This window comes from Callithrix jacchus, chromosome 6, assembly GCF_049354715.1.
Source record: "Callithrix jacchus isolate 240 chromosome 6, calJac240_pri, whole genome shotgun sequence".
In the NCBI taxonomy this organism is placed as follows: domain Eukaryota; kingdom Metazoa; phylum Chordata; class Mammalia; order Primates; family Cebidae; genus Callithrix; species Callithrix jacchus.
The window spans coordinates 17,172,501-17,187,914 of NC_133507.1; the positions used below are offsets into that span (position 1 = coordinate 17,172,501).

Consider the following 15,414-nt stretch of genomic DNA (forward strand, 5'->3'; position numbering starts at 1 on the left):
TATATTAGTATATATGCATGTAATAATGTAGAATGTGCTGAAAGTGGGGTGGGCTTCTTTGCCTTCAAGAAAACTTAAGCGTTAATGAGGTATTGAACAGACATGTAGGATGTGAAAAAATGAATACAAAGATCAGGAAGTTGGGGATTTGCCCACTGGGTAAGGAAATGACCAACTACAAGAACAAACTGGGCCATACATCACAGTTCCAAGCTGGCTGAAGAGGTTGGAAAACATGACTCAACGGAGGAAGGCAACCAAGATTGTTGTGATGATTGGCAGATGTGGACAACTGGCGTACAGACCACCCCCTACCAGTCAACTCTGGGACACTGATGGATTCAGTTGACTTTTTCCAGAGTGTACATGGTCATTTGGTAAGCACAGACCATAATGGTGATAATGGGGGTGGCTATGGTGGGTGGTGTTGGTGATGATGTTGGTAATGGTGGCAGTGATGATGGTGATGATGTTGGTGATGGTGGCGGTGACAAAACCACCAGCACTCAAACCAACAGTTTACACAGCACTTGCATATCCATCATGCATAAGCAGATACACTTGCATATTTCATGTTATGCATAATAATTAGCAGTAACCATCATATAGCAAGCGAAAGGTGAAAGGAGGTAGGGCTGGACTTAAGCCAGCCTTTTCTCTATCCCCAAGGCTCCAGGGCAGGTGCATCACCGTAAGGTCTCCCTCTGGGATGACGAGGGCAGCACATGCTAAGGACATCTGGAGAATGAAGCTTTAAGTCTGAAAACCTTTGTCTACTGCAGAATTCATGGTCCACAGTTAGAAAAAGTAGCTCCTGATTGGAGCTACTAACTCCACAGTAGAAAAGCTCTTCGTGCAGATGCTTAAAAGTGTTTTCTTGTTTCTCCTGGGCTTCCAACAGATCAACACAAATGTCTAAACCAGTCCTAGAGGAGTGGGTGGCTTTTTTAATTTTGAATTTCCCTAAATTCTCCTGAGTAGGTTCTTCTTCTCCTCTCTAATTTTAGTATTCAGCACCAAAGATCCATCATAGGGAATACCTCGGCTTGTAACTAGAAATGATTTAAAATTTCTGATATATAATTTCTCCCTTATTCTTTTACATAGAATAATAATAGCCATCTTTTGGGTGCCTAATGGGTACCAGCAATTTCAATACATTATCTTATTTAATGTGCACAAAAGAAGAAATTACTTTTTTTTCTGAGGAGGAATCTAAGTCTTAGTGAATTTAAGTAAATTTCCTAAGGTCACATAGCTCTCTAAGCAGAAGCTCAGTGATTCCAATGAACTTACTGCAGAGTCAGTGGGTGCTCCACCCACCTGCTCTTGGGCTGTCTACTTTCCTACTTCCAGCTTTGCTCTGTTGGATTAGCAAACTCTAGAAAAAAACAACCAAGCAAGTTCTGAATTTCAGATACTTTATATTAACGCTGTCCTCTGATTCCTCCTTCTCCTCCTCCTGTTTAGTCACAGACAGATCACAAAATCTTGGGCTTTGGGGATTATGAGGGAAATATAATTCCCTACTGGGAAGAAGTCAAGGGAAACCAATGTTCTCTTGACCAAATATCATAAATGCAGCTGGTAGAGAAGATATATGTATGGAAATGTATGTATCTTTATACATTATATATTCAGTTTGTCTCATGAATAAAAAGGGGGGACCTTTTTCACTTGAGGAAGGAAAAGGAGATCCTGTTATGATACATCCATCAGGGCCCTGCACAGGAGTGGAGACAAGTGAATGACTCAACAAGATTCAATGGTCTTATAGCCTTTTTCTCTCCTTTCCTGAGGATAGAAGTCAATATAAGCATGCTCTAAAGTCTCAGAATTTCCTTATGGGGCACCTTCCCCATATATTTTCCCCAGTATCAGTCCTCATGCCTGCACCACCTTCATTGACAGAAGAAAAACTGGATTTCTAAACTGCAGAGAGAAGAGACTAAGTTTAGGAGATAACTGGAAATTGTTCTCAGAAAGAGGTTATTATTTTTTGTCAGGGTTAGGGTGCTAAAGATTTTTATTCCTCTGGTTCCCACCAGTCAAGATAAAACCAATGCATAAAATATAACCAATTACCTATGAAAAGCACAAGTCCTTTTTTTTTTAATTATTTTTTTAAGACAGAGGCTTGCTCTGTTGCCCAGGCTGGAGTGCAGTGGCGCTATCTCGGCTCACTGCAACCTCTGCCTCCCGGGTTCAAGTGATTCTCCTGCTTCAACCTCACAAGCATCTGGGACTACTGGCATGCACCACCATACCCAACTAATTTTTTGAACTTTCAGTAGAGACAATATTTTGCCATGTTGGCCAAGCTGGCCTCGAACGCCTGACCTCAAGTGATCTGCCCACCTTGGCCTCCTAAACTGCTGAGATTACAGGCATGAGCCACCACACCTGGCCACAAGGTCATTTTGGTCACACTGAGGTTCTTCTTAGTTTTTCTGAGTCTTATAATGTCTGTTTTATAATCTAAACCACATTTATCTCCACTAAGGACATGGGATGAAACAGACTTACCTTGTAGCAGGGAGGATTCTCACTAGACATAACTGAGAACTTCCCACTTCTAAAGAATGTTAAGAATTAGAAAGAAAAAGACAAATCTCTCACTGAAAATAGCTTCCCTTTGCCATAGCTGGATTGGAAGGAATAAGGAAGGAAACCTGTGGAGTCCCAGAGATGCACTGGAATGGAGTGAGCAAACCATTGGTCTTGGATGATTTTTGATGCCTTTCTGCCTGGTGCCTCAAGGGTGAAATAGATGACATTTAAGGCTCCTTCCAGTTATATGTTTCTTTATAATGGAAGGATCTGGCATTTGCTCAGTTGTTTCTAATGCTTTAAGGATGCAGAACGGACTTGGTGGCCCAAAAGATGCAAATCATCCTGATTTATTTAGGTATTTGTCCCCTCCAAATGTCATGTAGAAGTCTGATACCCAGTGTTGGGGGCAGGGCCTGATGGGAGGCATTTGAATCATGGGGTGGATCCCTGAGGGAATGCCCTGATGCCATTCTCCAGGTAGTGAGTTACTACTCTTAGTTCCCATGAGATCTGGTTATTAAAGGGTCTGGCATCTCCTCCTTCTGTCTCCCTCTTGCTCCCTCTCTCACCACGTGACACTCCTGCTCCTACTTTGCCATGATTGGAAGCCTCCTGAGGTCCTTACCAGAAGCAGATGTCGGCACCACGCTTCTTGCACAGACTTCAGAGAGATGAGCCAATTAAATTACTTTTCTTTATAAATTACCCGGCCTCAGGCATTTTTTATAGCACCTCAAAATGGATGAAGACACATCCTGACCCTCCATTTCATGGTTACTTTTTTCATAGTTACCCTTACAAACGGCAAGTGGCTTTGAGCCTGTGGGACCAGCCAGTCTCCAGTTCATAGTCCTGAGTCCACAGATTCTAATGGCTTCTCTTTCGTCCTTTATGGCTACCACTGTGGCACAGGATCTCACTGCCTCTTCCCTGGGCCAGTGCAATGGCCTGCCTTTATGGTCTTCGTTCCAGCAATCTATCCCACATGTCACTGCCTTATGACTTGTCCTTACACATGATCTGACTGACACTTCAACAGCTGACAAATCCTCTGTGACTGTCCATTGACTACCTAAGCCAAAACAGTTGGCCTTTCAAAAGCCATCATGGTAGTCTTTTCTTTACCAATATTTCTTTCCATGCATCTTCCATAGATCCTTAGTTTTAGCCAGTTCAATCACACACCATTCTAGATCATTCTCCTGGTTTCTTTGCCTCCAAGCTTCCTCCAAGCCTTTGCTCATGCTAAACTCTCTGACAGAAATACCTTCCTAAAATGTAATCCAGACTGCCAGCCAACCCCTCAAGACCCAGGCCATTCCTCTACCTAGATGAGCTTTAGATGTCCGTAACTGCCTTTTATACGATTTGCCTCCCTCTGGCTTATGGCAGAGCTACACATTTTTATCTGTTCTTATATTCCCCATGAGCTTTTAATTTCCTTGTGTTCTATTCATCCTAGCACATGGACAAGGAATTGAATTGAATCCCATCCCTCACACATGGATCTTGCTAATGGCTAGGGCATGTGGTATGAGGGGAGGAAATAAACCAGCAGGGACAAGGTATAGCAAATGTACAAACTAGATCACCCATCTTAAGGTTGCATAAATGCTCTAACATGTACTCTGCTGCTGAGGAGTCTCAAGGGACTGAACATCACCACCAACCGTCTCATATGCTCCATTTCCTCATTTATAAAATACAGGCTAGGAATCCCTGATGCCTTACTTCTCTGGGGAGATCTCAGAAGGCTCCCTTCCTCTCCAGGAAGAGCAGAGAGAGACCTTGCAAAGGCTGGTTTGAAAGTTCAAAGCCCCACAATCAGCAGGTGAAAAGTGAATGCTTCTCCTTCAGTTGGTTTGGGTGTGAGGATTCAGAGGTTCAACTGGTGAGCCACAAGGAGGCAGGAGAATTAGATGAAATTCAACAGCAGAGCTAGTCATTCACCGATTCCCTAGTGTCACATTCCTGTTGTCATCACTGTCACTACTATATGTGGCCAGAACAGCTGCCCTAAATCTTAACCGGGGGGTCTGCTAAATGAGCTTCCGGTGCTCAGCCCTACAAGGCATGGAAGTGCAGCAAAAGCCTCACAACGAGGGACAGGGAAGAGGTGGCAGAGTGGCTATGGCTCCTTGTTCCTCCACTTCAACTAGGGCAGCTCTCTGTTTACCTACCTGTCTGCCTGCATACCTGCACACCTGCTTTATACAGTCCTATTTGAAGAAAAGGTTTTACTGTTGTAAAAATATATTGTGTTTGGAAAGTAAGCATCTAATTTAACCTCATGAGAGGCAAGTGTTAACTAGAGTTGAAGTTGAGAACACTGATCTAAAGACAATGTCATCAAAGAAACTGAGTGACTGAACTGGGACTCAGTCCTGTCAATCCCAGTCCAGGAAAAGAAGCAATGAAACCATCAATGTATCTAAGGAGGAAACTTGAGCACATCCCACAAACTCTCAACCTAGTTTCCATGCAGTGGCAGACAATAATGCTATTGGTGTGGCCAGTACTTATGAAAAGCCTCATGACAGTGTAGCAGAAAGATGACAGATGTCCAGTTGACAAATGATAAACTTAGGTCCTGGGCAAGAAGGGGATGTATGTGCTCCATGTCAGGAGTCACGGCATACAGACTGAACCTGGGCTTCTTGGCTTCCACTGCTGCATTCTAGTTCCCACCTTAGTGACTGTCTTCAAGAACCCATAAGCAAACATGGGAGGCCACTTCCCAGGACCGATATTCCAAGCCCATTGCAGGGAGAACTCCCAAAATAACTTTATCACCTCATTGTTAGAGTCTGTTTTCTCGCACGTCAACTTCCTGGTCATCGTGCCCTCTCCCAGTTATCTTCACCTTAGATTGCTGAGTGTCCCAGGGTGGAAAACACCAGATTCTTTTCTGTATTCACTTCATACTTTTCAGAATGCCTGAGTTGCAGGTAGATGTCCTCAGCATTACCACCGTATTGAAATAAAGTATAAAATGGTCTAGAAAGGATGAAGGTATGGGAGTGCAGAGATGGCAGGAACAATTAGATAATCCCCGTCCCTGGAAAAATACAGAGGAATTCTGTTCAGGTAATTCTTCTATTCAACGGGGTGAATTTTGGCCAATTAGCCTCAATATCTCAAAGAGGAAGAAGAGGGCAGAGCAGAAATTAACATTAGCTACTAAACTAGATCCAGGTAATGTAGAAGAGCCTGCTTCAAAACTGGAGGTTGTTCTTTTATTTTCTCAGGAAGAAAAAAAGGGACCAGGATATAGAATAGCTATGGTCTAGGGTCAAAGCAATAGTAGAGACTGTTTAAGACAACTTTGACATTATTATTATACGTTTGGCCATATCTCTCCACTATCCTAAAGCAATCGAGTCACCTTCTCACTTACCATTACACACAAAACTTACTTCCACAGAAGGCAAAACCCCAAAGAGATCATATAGCTGGAATCCAAACTCCAGATTTTAGAGATAAAAGGGAAATCTCTGATTTGAAACACGGACACAGAACTGGCACTGAGACCAAGATGCCTTAAATATCAGCCCTGTCCCTCAACAGACTTTTACATTCCAAAGTGACTGATACTTTGTAGATAATTGGTGTACAGATCCACTGGCTTTAATCAAGGAAATAAGGTTGTAATAGTTATAATTAGCATAAATCTATCCCACACACCTCCTTCTGTGTTCATTCCCTCTGCAGCTTTGTACAACTTAATAGGTCTTAACATTTAAACTGTTTTTCAAAATTCACTTGAGATGTGCATATCACGATACTCAGTCATACAGCAGATGCTCAGGCAACTAAAGCTGAGCCCCACTTGGAAGTCTCTCCAGTTTGTGGCCACGTCTCTGGATTAGCACAAGGAACCCTCTCCCAAAGCTGAAGAAAAGAGCAAACACGTGGTTTAGGGCTAGGAATTTAAGAAGACCCCATACCTTCCGCTAGCCTCCTAAACTCTAGCAGAGAAAGATAACTCCAGCCCTGTCCACTTGCTCTATGAAGATGGCTGCCCCAGACTGCACAATTCTAAAGGATTCTTGTAAGAATCTGCAGTTATAATTTGTTCATAAAATAGAGTTTCTCGGCAGCTGTGAGATTTGGTATTGCAGGAGGGTGTCTTATAATCCACCTATTCCCATTGCAGAAAACTGAACTGTGGAAACCTGGAGGCTCCTAAAGCGGCATTGAGGGCATAAGGAGAGCTCGTGCACAATGGGGGGTCCATCCCCTCACCCCTGCTTTGACCACTGTAGTTCCACTGCCTTTAAATAGGATCCGTTTGGTATCCCGAAGTGAATCCTGGAACAGTAAAATGTGCATCGGGGAAAAAGCTGGTAAAATCCAAACAAAGTCTGCAGTTTAGTTAATAATTTGTGCCCCTGTTAGTTTCTTATTTTTTGCCAAAGGTGCCCTGGTTCCATAAGATGTCAACGGTAAGGAAAACTGGGCAAAGGGCATATGAGAATTCTCTACGCTATTTTTGCAACTTTTCTGTACATCTAAAATTACTCTTAAATAAAATTTTATTGTAAAATTGGGAAAACCACATTCCTTGGGAATGGAATACAACTCTCCTCTATTGTTCTCCTCTATATACATAGGACCATGGTTAAAGATTATTAGGATATTTCAAAAACAGCAGAGGAAGAATCAAGCACAATAAATAGAGTCTGGTCACTGAACAGCCAGTACAAGAACCTCGTCTCCTGACAGCCAGCATCACTTCTGCTTCATTGGTGCCTGGGTCTACTTAAGAGTACCTAATGGCTAAAACCAAAGGGATAAATCTGGATAAGCCCTCTCCAAACAGGATCAGCATCCCTTAAGAACCAGTATGCCTGGCAGCTAATCCTTTATCTAGCAGTTAAGCGAGGGGTCAAGTCTCCCTACTCCTGACCTTAGAGGAAGGAACTACATGACTCTGAGTGTAGCTGCAGCTACTTGCCTATGTGGACATGAATGGAGTTGGGGTGAACCCCCTCTTCTTTGCACCATTCCAGGCTTCCAACTAGAGAGACACCTTATTGGAGTAACAGGTCTAATGCAGACAGCTCTCCAGTCTTAATCTGACCCCTCGGGAGAAAGAACTTTTCTGATTTTGGGGACTGGGCATGGGGCCACAACCCCTTTTTCTTTCTGATGAGCATCTTCTCCCTACAGAGAGGAGAAATGAGCAGCAAAATTTCTACCTCTGCAGAGGAAATTCTGCAATATCCCCAGGCAGCTGTGACCGGGCTGGAATGCCCAATCTAGGGACTTGGTATTAAAAAAAAATGTTGCTGTACACTGAAACCACCATCAGCAACAATTCCATCATTGTTCAAGTACAATTTATAATCTTCCCCTGCCTAGCTTCTCTGCCTCAGTGGGCTCAGACACATCATCTGGGCAGGGAAAAGAGGTTCCACTTACTAAGTGAGATTCCCAAAGTTCCAACGAAGAGCAGAAAGCATGGTGGAACCCTGTGATCCTAAAAGTCAGTTGCCTCAAATTATCATCCTTAGCTTTTGTTTTTACCTTTAAAATCACCTAAAACCAAGTTATTTCATAGACCACTGGCTCTCTTCAGTATGCTACCAACCACCTGACTTTCATCTAAGAACTTCTCCCAACTTGAAGGTAAGAACGAACTGGTCAACAAGACTTGGAGAAGCCTCAGGCTCTCAGATCTGGTGACTGAGCAATCAGTCGAGGTTCCTGTTGATCATAAAACTGGAAGGCACCTTAGAGAGCATCTGATAAAGCCTCAGTTTTGCTCTCACCCCAGGTCCTCCCATGAAACCTAATGAAGGGGCTCCCCTCCAAAGCTCTCATGGTGGTACAGTCCCTGGATCTCTGTCTTGTTCTCTCAGGACTGACAAGCTGGGAAATTCATTCTAGTAAAGTCAATGAGCCATAAGTATCTTTAGGATTCTCTTAAAAGCCCTGAACTTTCAACAAACAAAAAATGAAATACAACACCCCACTCAATATTGCTCATATAATTTCCGGAAGTCTGGAGTTTCTGTAGCCCATCCTTTGAGCTACTGGTGGAGAACAGCCAGGCTTTTCGTCAAGGATGTAACCCTCCTCTAGACAGTACTAGACAGCTTCAGTTAGAATTTAAATACGCTCTGGATTCCTCCTTTACTACCATGGATTTGGAATAGAAGTTGATCTACTTTGTATTTCTTCCCTGTTTTTCTCCTAACTGTGTTTTCTTATCTATTAACTTAGATTCCCTTTGATCTGGAACATTGTTTCTTTCCCCACCCAATTCATAGGATATGGCTTCTTGTATTTATTATTCTGCTTTTCTGGAGGTTAAATCAAAGCACCAAGATGGCAGGTGTGACCACACTCTTCCATTACTTACAAAAGCATGGGCCACCAAGAGTTTGCAAGGAGAATAGAAAAAGGGGGACTTGCAAAATAACTATCTCCACATTCGGGAATGGAGTGGTAATACAAAGTAACAATGGCTTGGCCTATGTTTCCTGATAAAGCATCGGACAAGGTATGATCTGCTGTTGGGATGAAATGTTGAGAGAGAATACAGGTTTTCTTCACCCTTAACTGTGGCAGAGATGGCCAGCTATGCAATACAATTCATGGTTTTTCTCTTCTATGTGGGACACAGCTATGTTTCATTTCTCAGCCTCCTGTTTAAATAGGAAGGTCATATAATGGGGCTCTTGCCATTAGAGAAAGTGATTTGTCCCCACTTTCAGGCCAGGCCTCTTAACAACATCCCACACACATTCCTTCATGCCAGTTTCTCCTTTTAGTTGATTGGGATGGAGACAAATGCCTAGCAAGACCAAGGACCCCACACAAAGAAAAGGGTAGAACTCTGTGAGCCTGAATGATGGTGTAGCAGAGGACTACTCCTCCAGCGAATTCACCTGCTCATACTGTTAAGTGACCTAGAAATGAGCTTCTCTTTGTGTTGGAACCATTATATATCTGAGTATCTATTTGATACAGCAGTGCCCTACCTTAACTAATACGTCTAGGTAAGCTTTGTCCATTTTGGAATTGGAGAAAGCATTCATATTTTATATCCAATCATTTCTAGGATTTAAAGTGTCCTCCAAAGATCATGTGGTAAAAACTTCATCCCCAATGCAACAGTGTTGAGAGGTGGGACCTTTAAGAGGTGATTAATCCCGAGACGTCTGCCCTCATGAATGGATTAATGTTGTTACCATGAGAGTGTGTCTGTTAGCACAAGAGCAGATTTATTATAAAAGCAAGTTTGGCTCACACTTGGTCTCTTGCCATGTGATGTCTTCTGCCATGTTATGACAGAGCAAGAAGACCTCACTGCCCAGCCTCCAGAACCGGAAGAAGTAAGTTTCTTTCTTTGATAAATTACCCATTTTGTGGTATTCTGTTATAGCAACACAGAACCAACTAAGACAATAATTAATATTTATTATTTATCACCTAAGAGCTTTATATTTATTAACTTAGTCCTTACAGAAAATGCATGTATAGGGGATATTGGCTCCATTTTACAGTTGAAGGCACAGAAAGGGCAAGTAACTTGACAAAGGTCATACAGTCAGGAATGACAGGGGCAGAGATTCAAACCTAGGCAGTGTGGGTCCAAGAGCTCACAGCTTTTCATCTGCTATAGGGACACCAAACACCCATAAAATCAAACATTCTTCCAGCAAGATTGGCTTGTTCTAAATGATTTCCACTTCCTAAGGACCACTGTTACTATCTTTCTAGGAGTGTCTGGGAACCCTGACCCAGAATCTCCAGCTTAGAATCCAGCACCTTACTACCTGCTGCCAGACCTGCCTTATGGCCTGCACCTGTGTGTCCGCCTGGATTTCAGCATCCTTCCCCCATCATATCCTTGACCCTCAGTTCTGTCTTCTACCAGAACCCAACGTTGATCATCCCTAACTCAGGCCATCACTCCTCTGCCTCCTCTGAACCTTCTGCCAGGATAATGCACTGCTTGATTAGACAACACTTGTCCTACCACCTGCTGCTGCATTCCACATCATCTCCAAAGGCCAGCATCTGGGTAACTGTCTAAGTTTCTCTTGGTGTATAATAACCCATTTCCTGATTCTAAATTCCCTTTCTGACTTCATTCATTCTTTTATTAGGTAACCAACAAGTGCCAGGTACTGTCACACAGGACAGCATACAGGCACACAGGACACAGGGAGAACAGAAAGGAACAATCCTGGACTTCTAGATTAGTAGGATCCCACCCCCTCTAATTTCATTCTTCCCTGATCTCACTGTATTGACTCCTCTCCCCAAATCAAATCTGAGAACATCTGTATTCTGAAAGCCCCATCTTCTCCCCTTCAGGACACTCAAAACTTTAATTCTAGATTTGACTATCAATCTCTTAGTGTTCTCTGACATTCTTAGAAAGGTATAATGGTACCCACCTACCGTTGTCAAAGCCAGTATAAAGGTAATCTTGGAAGCATTGAGTCAGTGATTGATAGAAGGAAAAGGTGTCTGTCATTGTGAAGGTCTTAAGAAGAGAGAACAAGTCGCTCTGGCGCCCTGGTGTGGGGATGTTTGTTTTCTCTCTCTAAATGTGTAACAGGAAATTAGGCAGCTCACCTTTGTAAATCGTTTGCATTCCACTTATGAAGGAGCCAGATGGTGCCTCTTCATTTTAATAAATTAAAAATGAAAAAGAAAGACTATGAGGAGGAGTTTATCTCCATCTCTCCCCCTGCCCTCATATGCACATTCTGGAATCTGCACTGGGTGGGTAAGCACATGTATACACACACACACACACACACACACACACACACGTGCACGCGAGTGCCTGGATTATCTGCACTTAGTGATATTAGGCAGAAGAAGCTGAAAAACTCTTAGGCCCAACGGATTTCAGTCATCAGTGATAGCAGAGAGGTACAAACCTGTGCAGGGGCATCAGCTCGCAGAGAGAATCCTTCACAGTGTGCTCACTGTCTGACAAATCAGAGCATTCCCTGAAGGCCTCAGCAGATGTACACTGAACAAAAAGTCTTACATAAATCACCCGAATGTGGACTCAGCTCTAGGATTCATGAGCAAGACCCTGTAAACACTTATGAGATGAAGAGGCAAATACTGATGACCCAGTATTTCCATACATGTTGAAACCTTAAGAAAGACATTTCCCTGAGCTGGTCAATATAAAGATCCTACTCCTTTGGAGCAGCTGCATGATCCAGTTTATCTTCCAGTGGTCAGGGAGTCCCTCTCTTTTTCCCATGAATTTCACAGAGAAATAAAATTATCTGCAGAGCTGTCTTGGCTTGGATGTGAGGGGACTCATAAGACAAAAATAAATAAGAGCTGATCCAGGAAGTGTTGTATTACAGGCTCTTTGTACAAATTAACTTCCTTAACATCAATACAAAGCTGTTGAGTGAGTATTTTTGTTCTGACTTTAACAATAGAAAAATTGAACAGAGGTTAGGGGAAATGCATTCAGGTTGTGTGGTCGCTAATGGTGGTTGTGCATTAGGGTGTGAACATAGGTAGGATTAGCCCTAAATCCAAGAATTCCCCTGCCATTCCCACATCTTCCAATATGGATAATAGGACTTTGGGGTTCATTTTAATGTGACTTCAGGCAAATCTACTGCTGCCTTTTATTTTACAGAAAAGTAGGGAAGGAGGAGTGCTGTATACATTAGGACACTGCGAGTGAGTGAACGAGCAGATACGCTACAAGCTGGTCTTGAAATCTCTCATCAGTGGAATATACGGCTTTCCAATGACGTGCAGTGTTTTTACTGTAAGAGTAATCCGTTTTTGTTCAAACTTCCTTGGGACCGAAAATACACATTTCAAGCTAGCTGGCCTTGGCTAACATCTCCCTTAGAACTGAGGTTACCTGTGCTGTGTACATTTTCCCACCTCATTCTCCCTTTCTTAAATTCTAATCTGCCCTGGTACCCACAGAAATTAGATAGATGTATTCCTTGTAGCTTTTTCAGGCATAAAGAGCAACAGTTGAGAGTTGTTAAATCAAGGGCAAAGAAATATCAATCGGGAATGTGATCTTTCTATTTTTTTGTTTTTCCTCTTTTAAACCAGATTCAGGGAATATTAAGTGCACATCTAGAAGCAAATTCGAAGGGCCAGTTAGCACATTCTGATCAGAAGTGGTTTCCTAAGACTCTAGCGAAGTCAGTAGTTATCAGCTTGGCATAATCAAACATCTGCCTTTCACAAGGAAGAACAATGAGCCATCCCTTGTTTTCATCAACACCGACACAGACCCAAGCACAGTCAGACAGACCAACAAACCCATTAAATAAAGTGGAAAGGCAATTAAACAGCGCCAGCTCCAGCCATACTCTAGGAACTATGACCCATGGCCCCTCGTTGGTAACCACACCAATGCCTCTCTTGGAAAAGAATAAAAAATATGGTCTAGACACCAAAGAAAGACTCCTCTTTGAGAGTTCCCGGCAGGTGTGCCCTGGCCATCAGTCTGTGACTACTGACACATCATGTCCCCTTTTCCATCCCTGGGGATGCTGGACAGAACAGGTGGCTATAGAAACTGCCCAGCTTGCTGTGGACACACCATGCTCTGTCTCATATTCTCTCATGAGGGTACATCATCTGCCATTCTTTGGTTGTATCACAAACAAGTCAGTTTCTAACCACAAAGATCATTTCTCAAACATTTAATTTTTCTCTAAACTATTGCTAAAATAAAGTGTATTGCGTAATCTATCTTAATGTCCAAGTGATCTCATTTAGGCAAAGCCATAAGGAACATCCAGATAGAACTGATCTGCACACACCTCAAATTCCCAGACTTTGGTCCACCATGCCCAGGCCAACATGACAATCCTATTTGACTCACAGTATGACCACTCATTTCTCCAAAGAAAATGAGACAAATGGCTGCCATGATCCTGGGTACAGACTGAATGTGTACCCCCCAAACTCATGTGTTGAAACCTAAACCTCAAGGTGATGGTGTTAGGAGGTGAGGCCTTTGGGAAATTATTAGGTCACGAAGGCAATGTATTTTTATAGAAGAGATGCCAGAGAGATCCCTTAACCCTTCTGCCAAGTGAAGACACAGCAAGAAGACGGTCATCTATGAATGAGAAAGCAGATCTTTACCAGACAATGAATTTGTGGGCACCTTGATCTTGAAATTCCCACCCTCCAGAATCATGAGAAATAAACTTTGTTTTTTTGTGACCTATCCTGCTTGTGCACTTGTTATAGCAGCCAAAAAGGAATAAGACATCCCTCGGCCTCCGAAACATTGCCCCACACTCTCCTTGTGCCACCTATCCAACCTCCTCTTCCCTTTGATGTCCCAGAAATAGATCTTCTGTATTTTTTTTTTTGAGACAGAGTCTTGCTCTGTCACCCAGAATGGAGTGCAGAGGTGTGATCTCTGCTCACTGCAATCTCTGCCTCCCAGGTTCAAGCAATTCTTCTGCCTCAGCCTCTTGAGTAGCTGGGACTACAGGCACATGCCACCATGCCCAGCTAGTTTTTGTATTTTTTTAGTAGAGATAGGGTTTCACCATGTTGGCCAGGCTGGTCTCAATCTCCTGACCTCATGATCCATCCACCTCAGCCTCCCAAAGTGCTGGGACTACAGGCGTGAGCCACCATAACTAGTCTTGGATCTTGCATATTTTTTAGGAATCCACCCTCAATCAGTTTGCAGAAGCTATTTGTGTCTCAGGCTGCACTCACATGTTCCCTTTCTGAGGTAAGTGACACTCATGGCCATTCATCCCTTATCTGAAAATAAAACACTATCAGAACCAGTCAATGATCTATGAAGAAAAGACTCCCAAAGACTTAGGTGAAAAAAATGATTTGGTGAGCAAAATACGACCCTTGTTACTGTAAAGCAGATGAGTGTTTGAGGGTAGAGCTGAGCAGGATGCCTCTTCTCACCATCAAGAAGCTTTTCTAAGATTTAACCTGTCCTCTCTCTGAAGTTGGCAACAGACAACATGCTTCCTTTCCTCCTCTGTTCTAACCCATTTGGATAATACTTAACAATATAGTAGCCATTTTTGTTACTTTATTTAGGTTTCTGCTCCTCATCAAGATCTACCTTTTGGAAACAAGGTAATTCTTCCATCATCACAAGATAATTTCAGAGAATAAAATGTGTCGTGGGTGAGGCTAGATCTGGGACTGAGTAGGGAGATATTAAACACAGTACCAAGCTGGGCATGTCTGTGTGCATGTTTGGGCACATACATATACATGTATGAGTATGTTTACATGAAGAATGAGTATTGATGCACATAAGAACACAATGCATATGTCGCTGCAATGTACAGATTACAGTTCAGTTAAATGTCCAAGAAGAAAGGAGAAGTAGGCAATTGAGAAAATAACGAACAGGTATGTCAAGATACAAGAGAAGTCAAAGGATAACTGTTGGGTGCATGTCTGGGCATGGGTGTGAATATTTGTGTGCCAGAGTGACAGGGTTAATGGACAATGAAAAAGACACATAAGCAAGGCGCTAGCTCTGTGGCTGAGTCCTGCAGCCAGGAAAGTCACCTTACCCTGTAATAATCCGTGCTGTAGACATCTCTGGACATGCCGAAGTCCCCGATCTTCACTAGCAGATTTGCTCCAACCAGGCAGTTCCTGGTGGCCAGGTCTCGATGCACGAAGTGCTGGGAGGCCAGGTACACCATGCCTGAGGCGATCTGACTGGCGATGTGAAGCATTTGGGAGAGCCCCAGCTCACCCTTGGCCTGGCGTGGCTGCCCGTCCACAAGGATCATTGCATCTGGCCCGTGGGCCCTGCAGGAGCATGGGAAGAAGAGACGGAGCAGAGAGAAATCAGGAGACCAAGGGGAAAGGCCTTCCTGGTTC

General features: G+C 43.1%; 1 protein-coding gene across 26 annotated transcripts in view; it reads right to left on the minus strand.

The window, feature by feature from the left end:
• Nucleotides 1-15,414, minus strand: part of NTRK3 (neurotrophic receptor tyrosine kinase 3) — a 397,061-nt gene that overhangs the window by 54,591 nt on the left and 327,056 nt on the right. For all 26 annotated transcript variants that reach the window (XM_078376016.1, XM_078376017.1, XM_054258251.2 and 23 more), the window contains one exon: nt 15,099-15,342. In XM_078376016.1, coding sequence (XP_078232142.1) covers nt 15,099-15,342 — 244 coding nt within the window. The remainder of the gene's footprint in view (nt 1-15,098; nt 15,343-15,414) is intronic.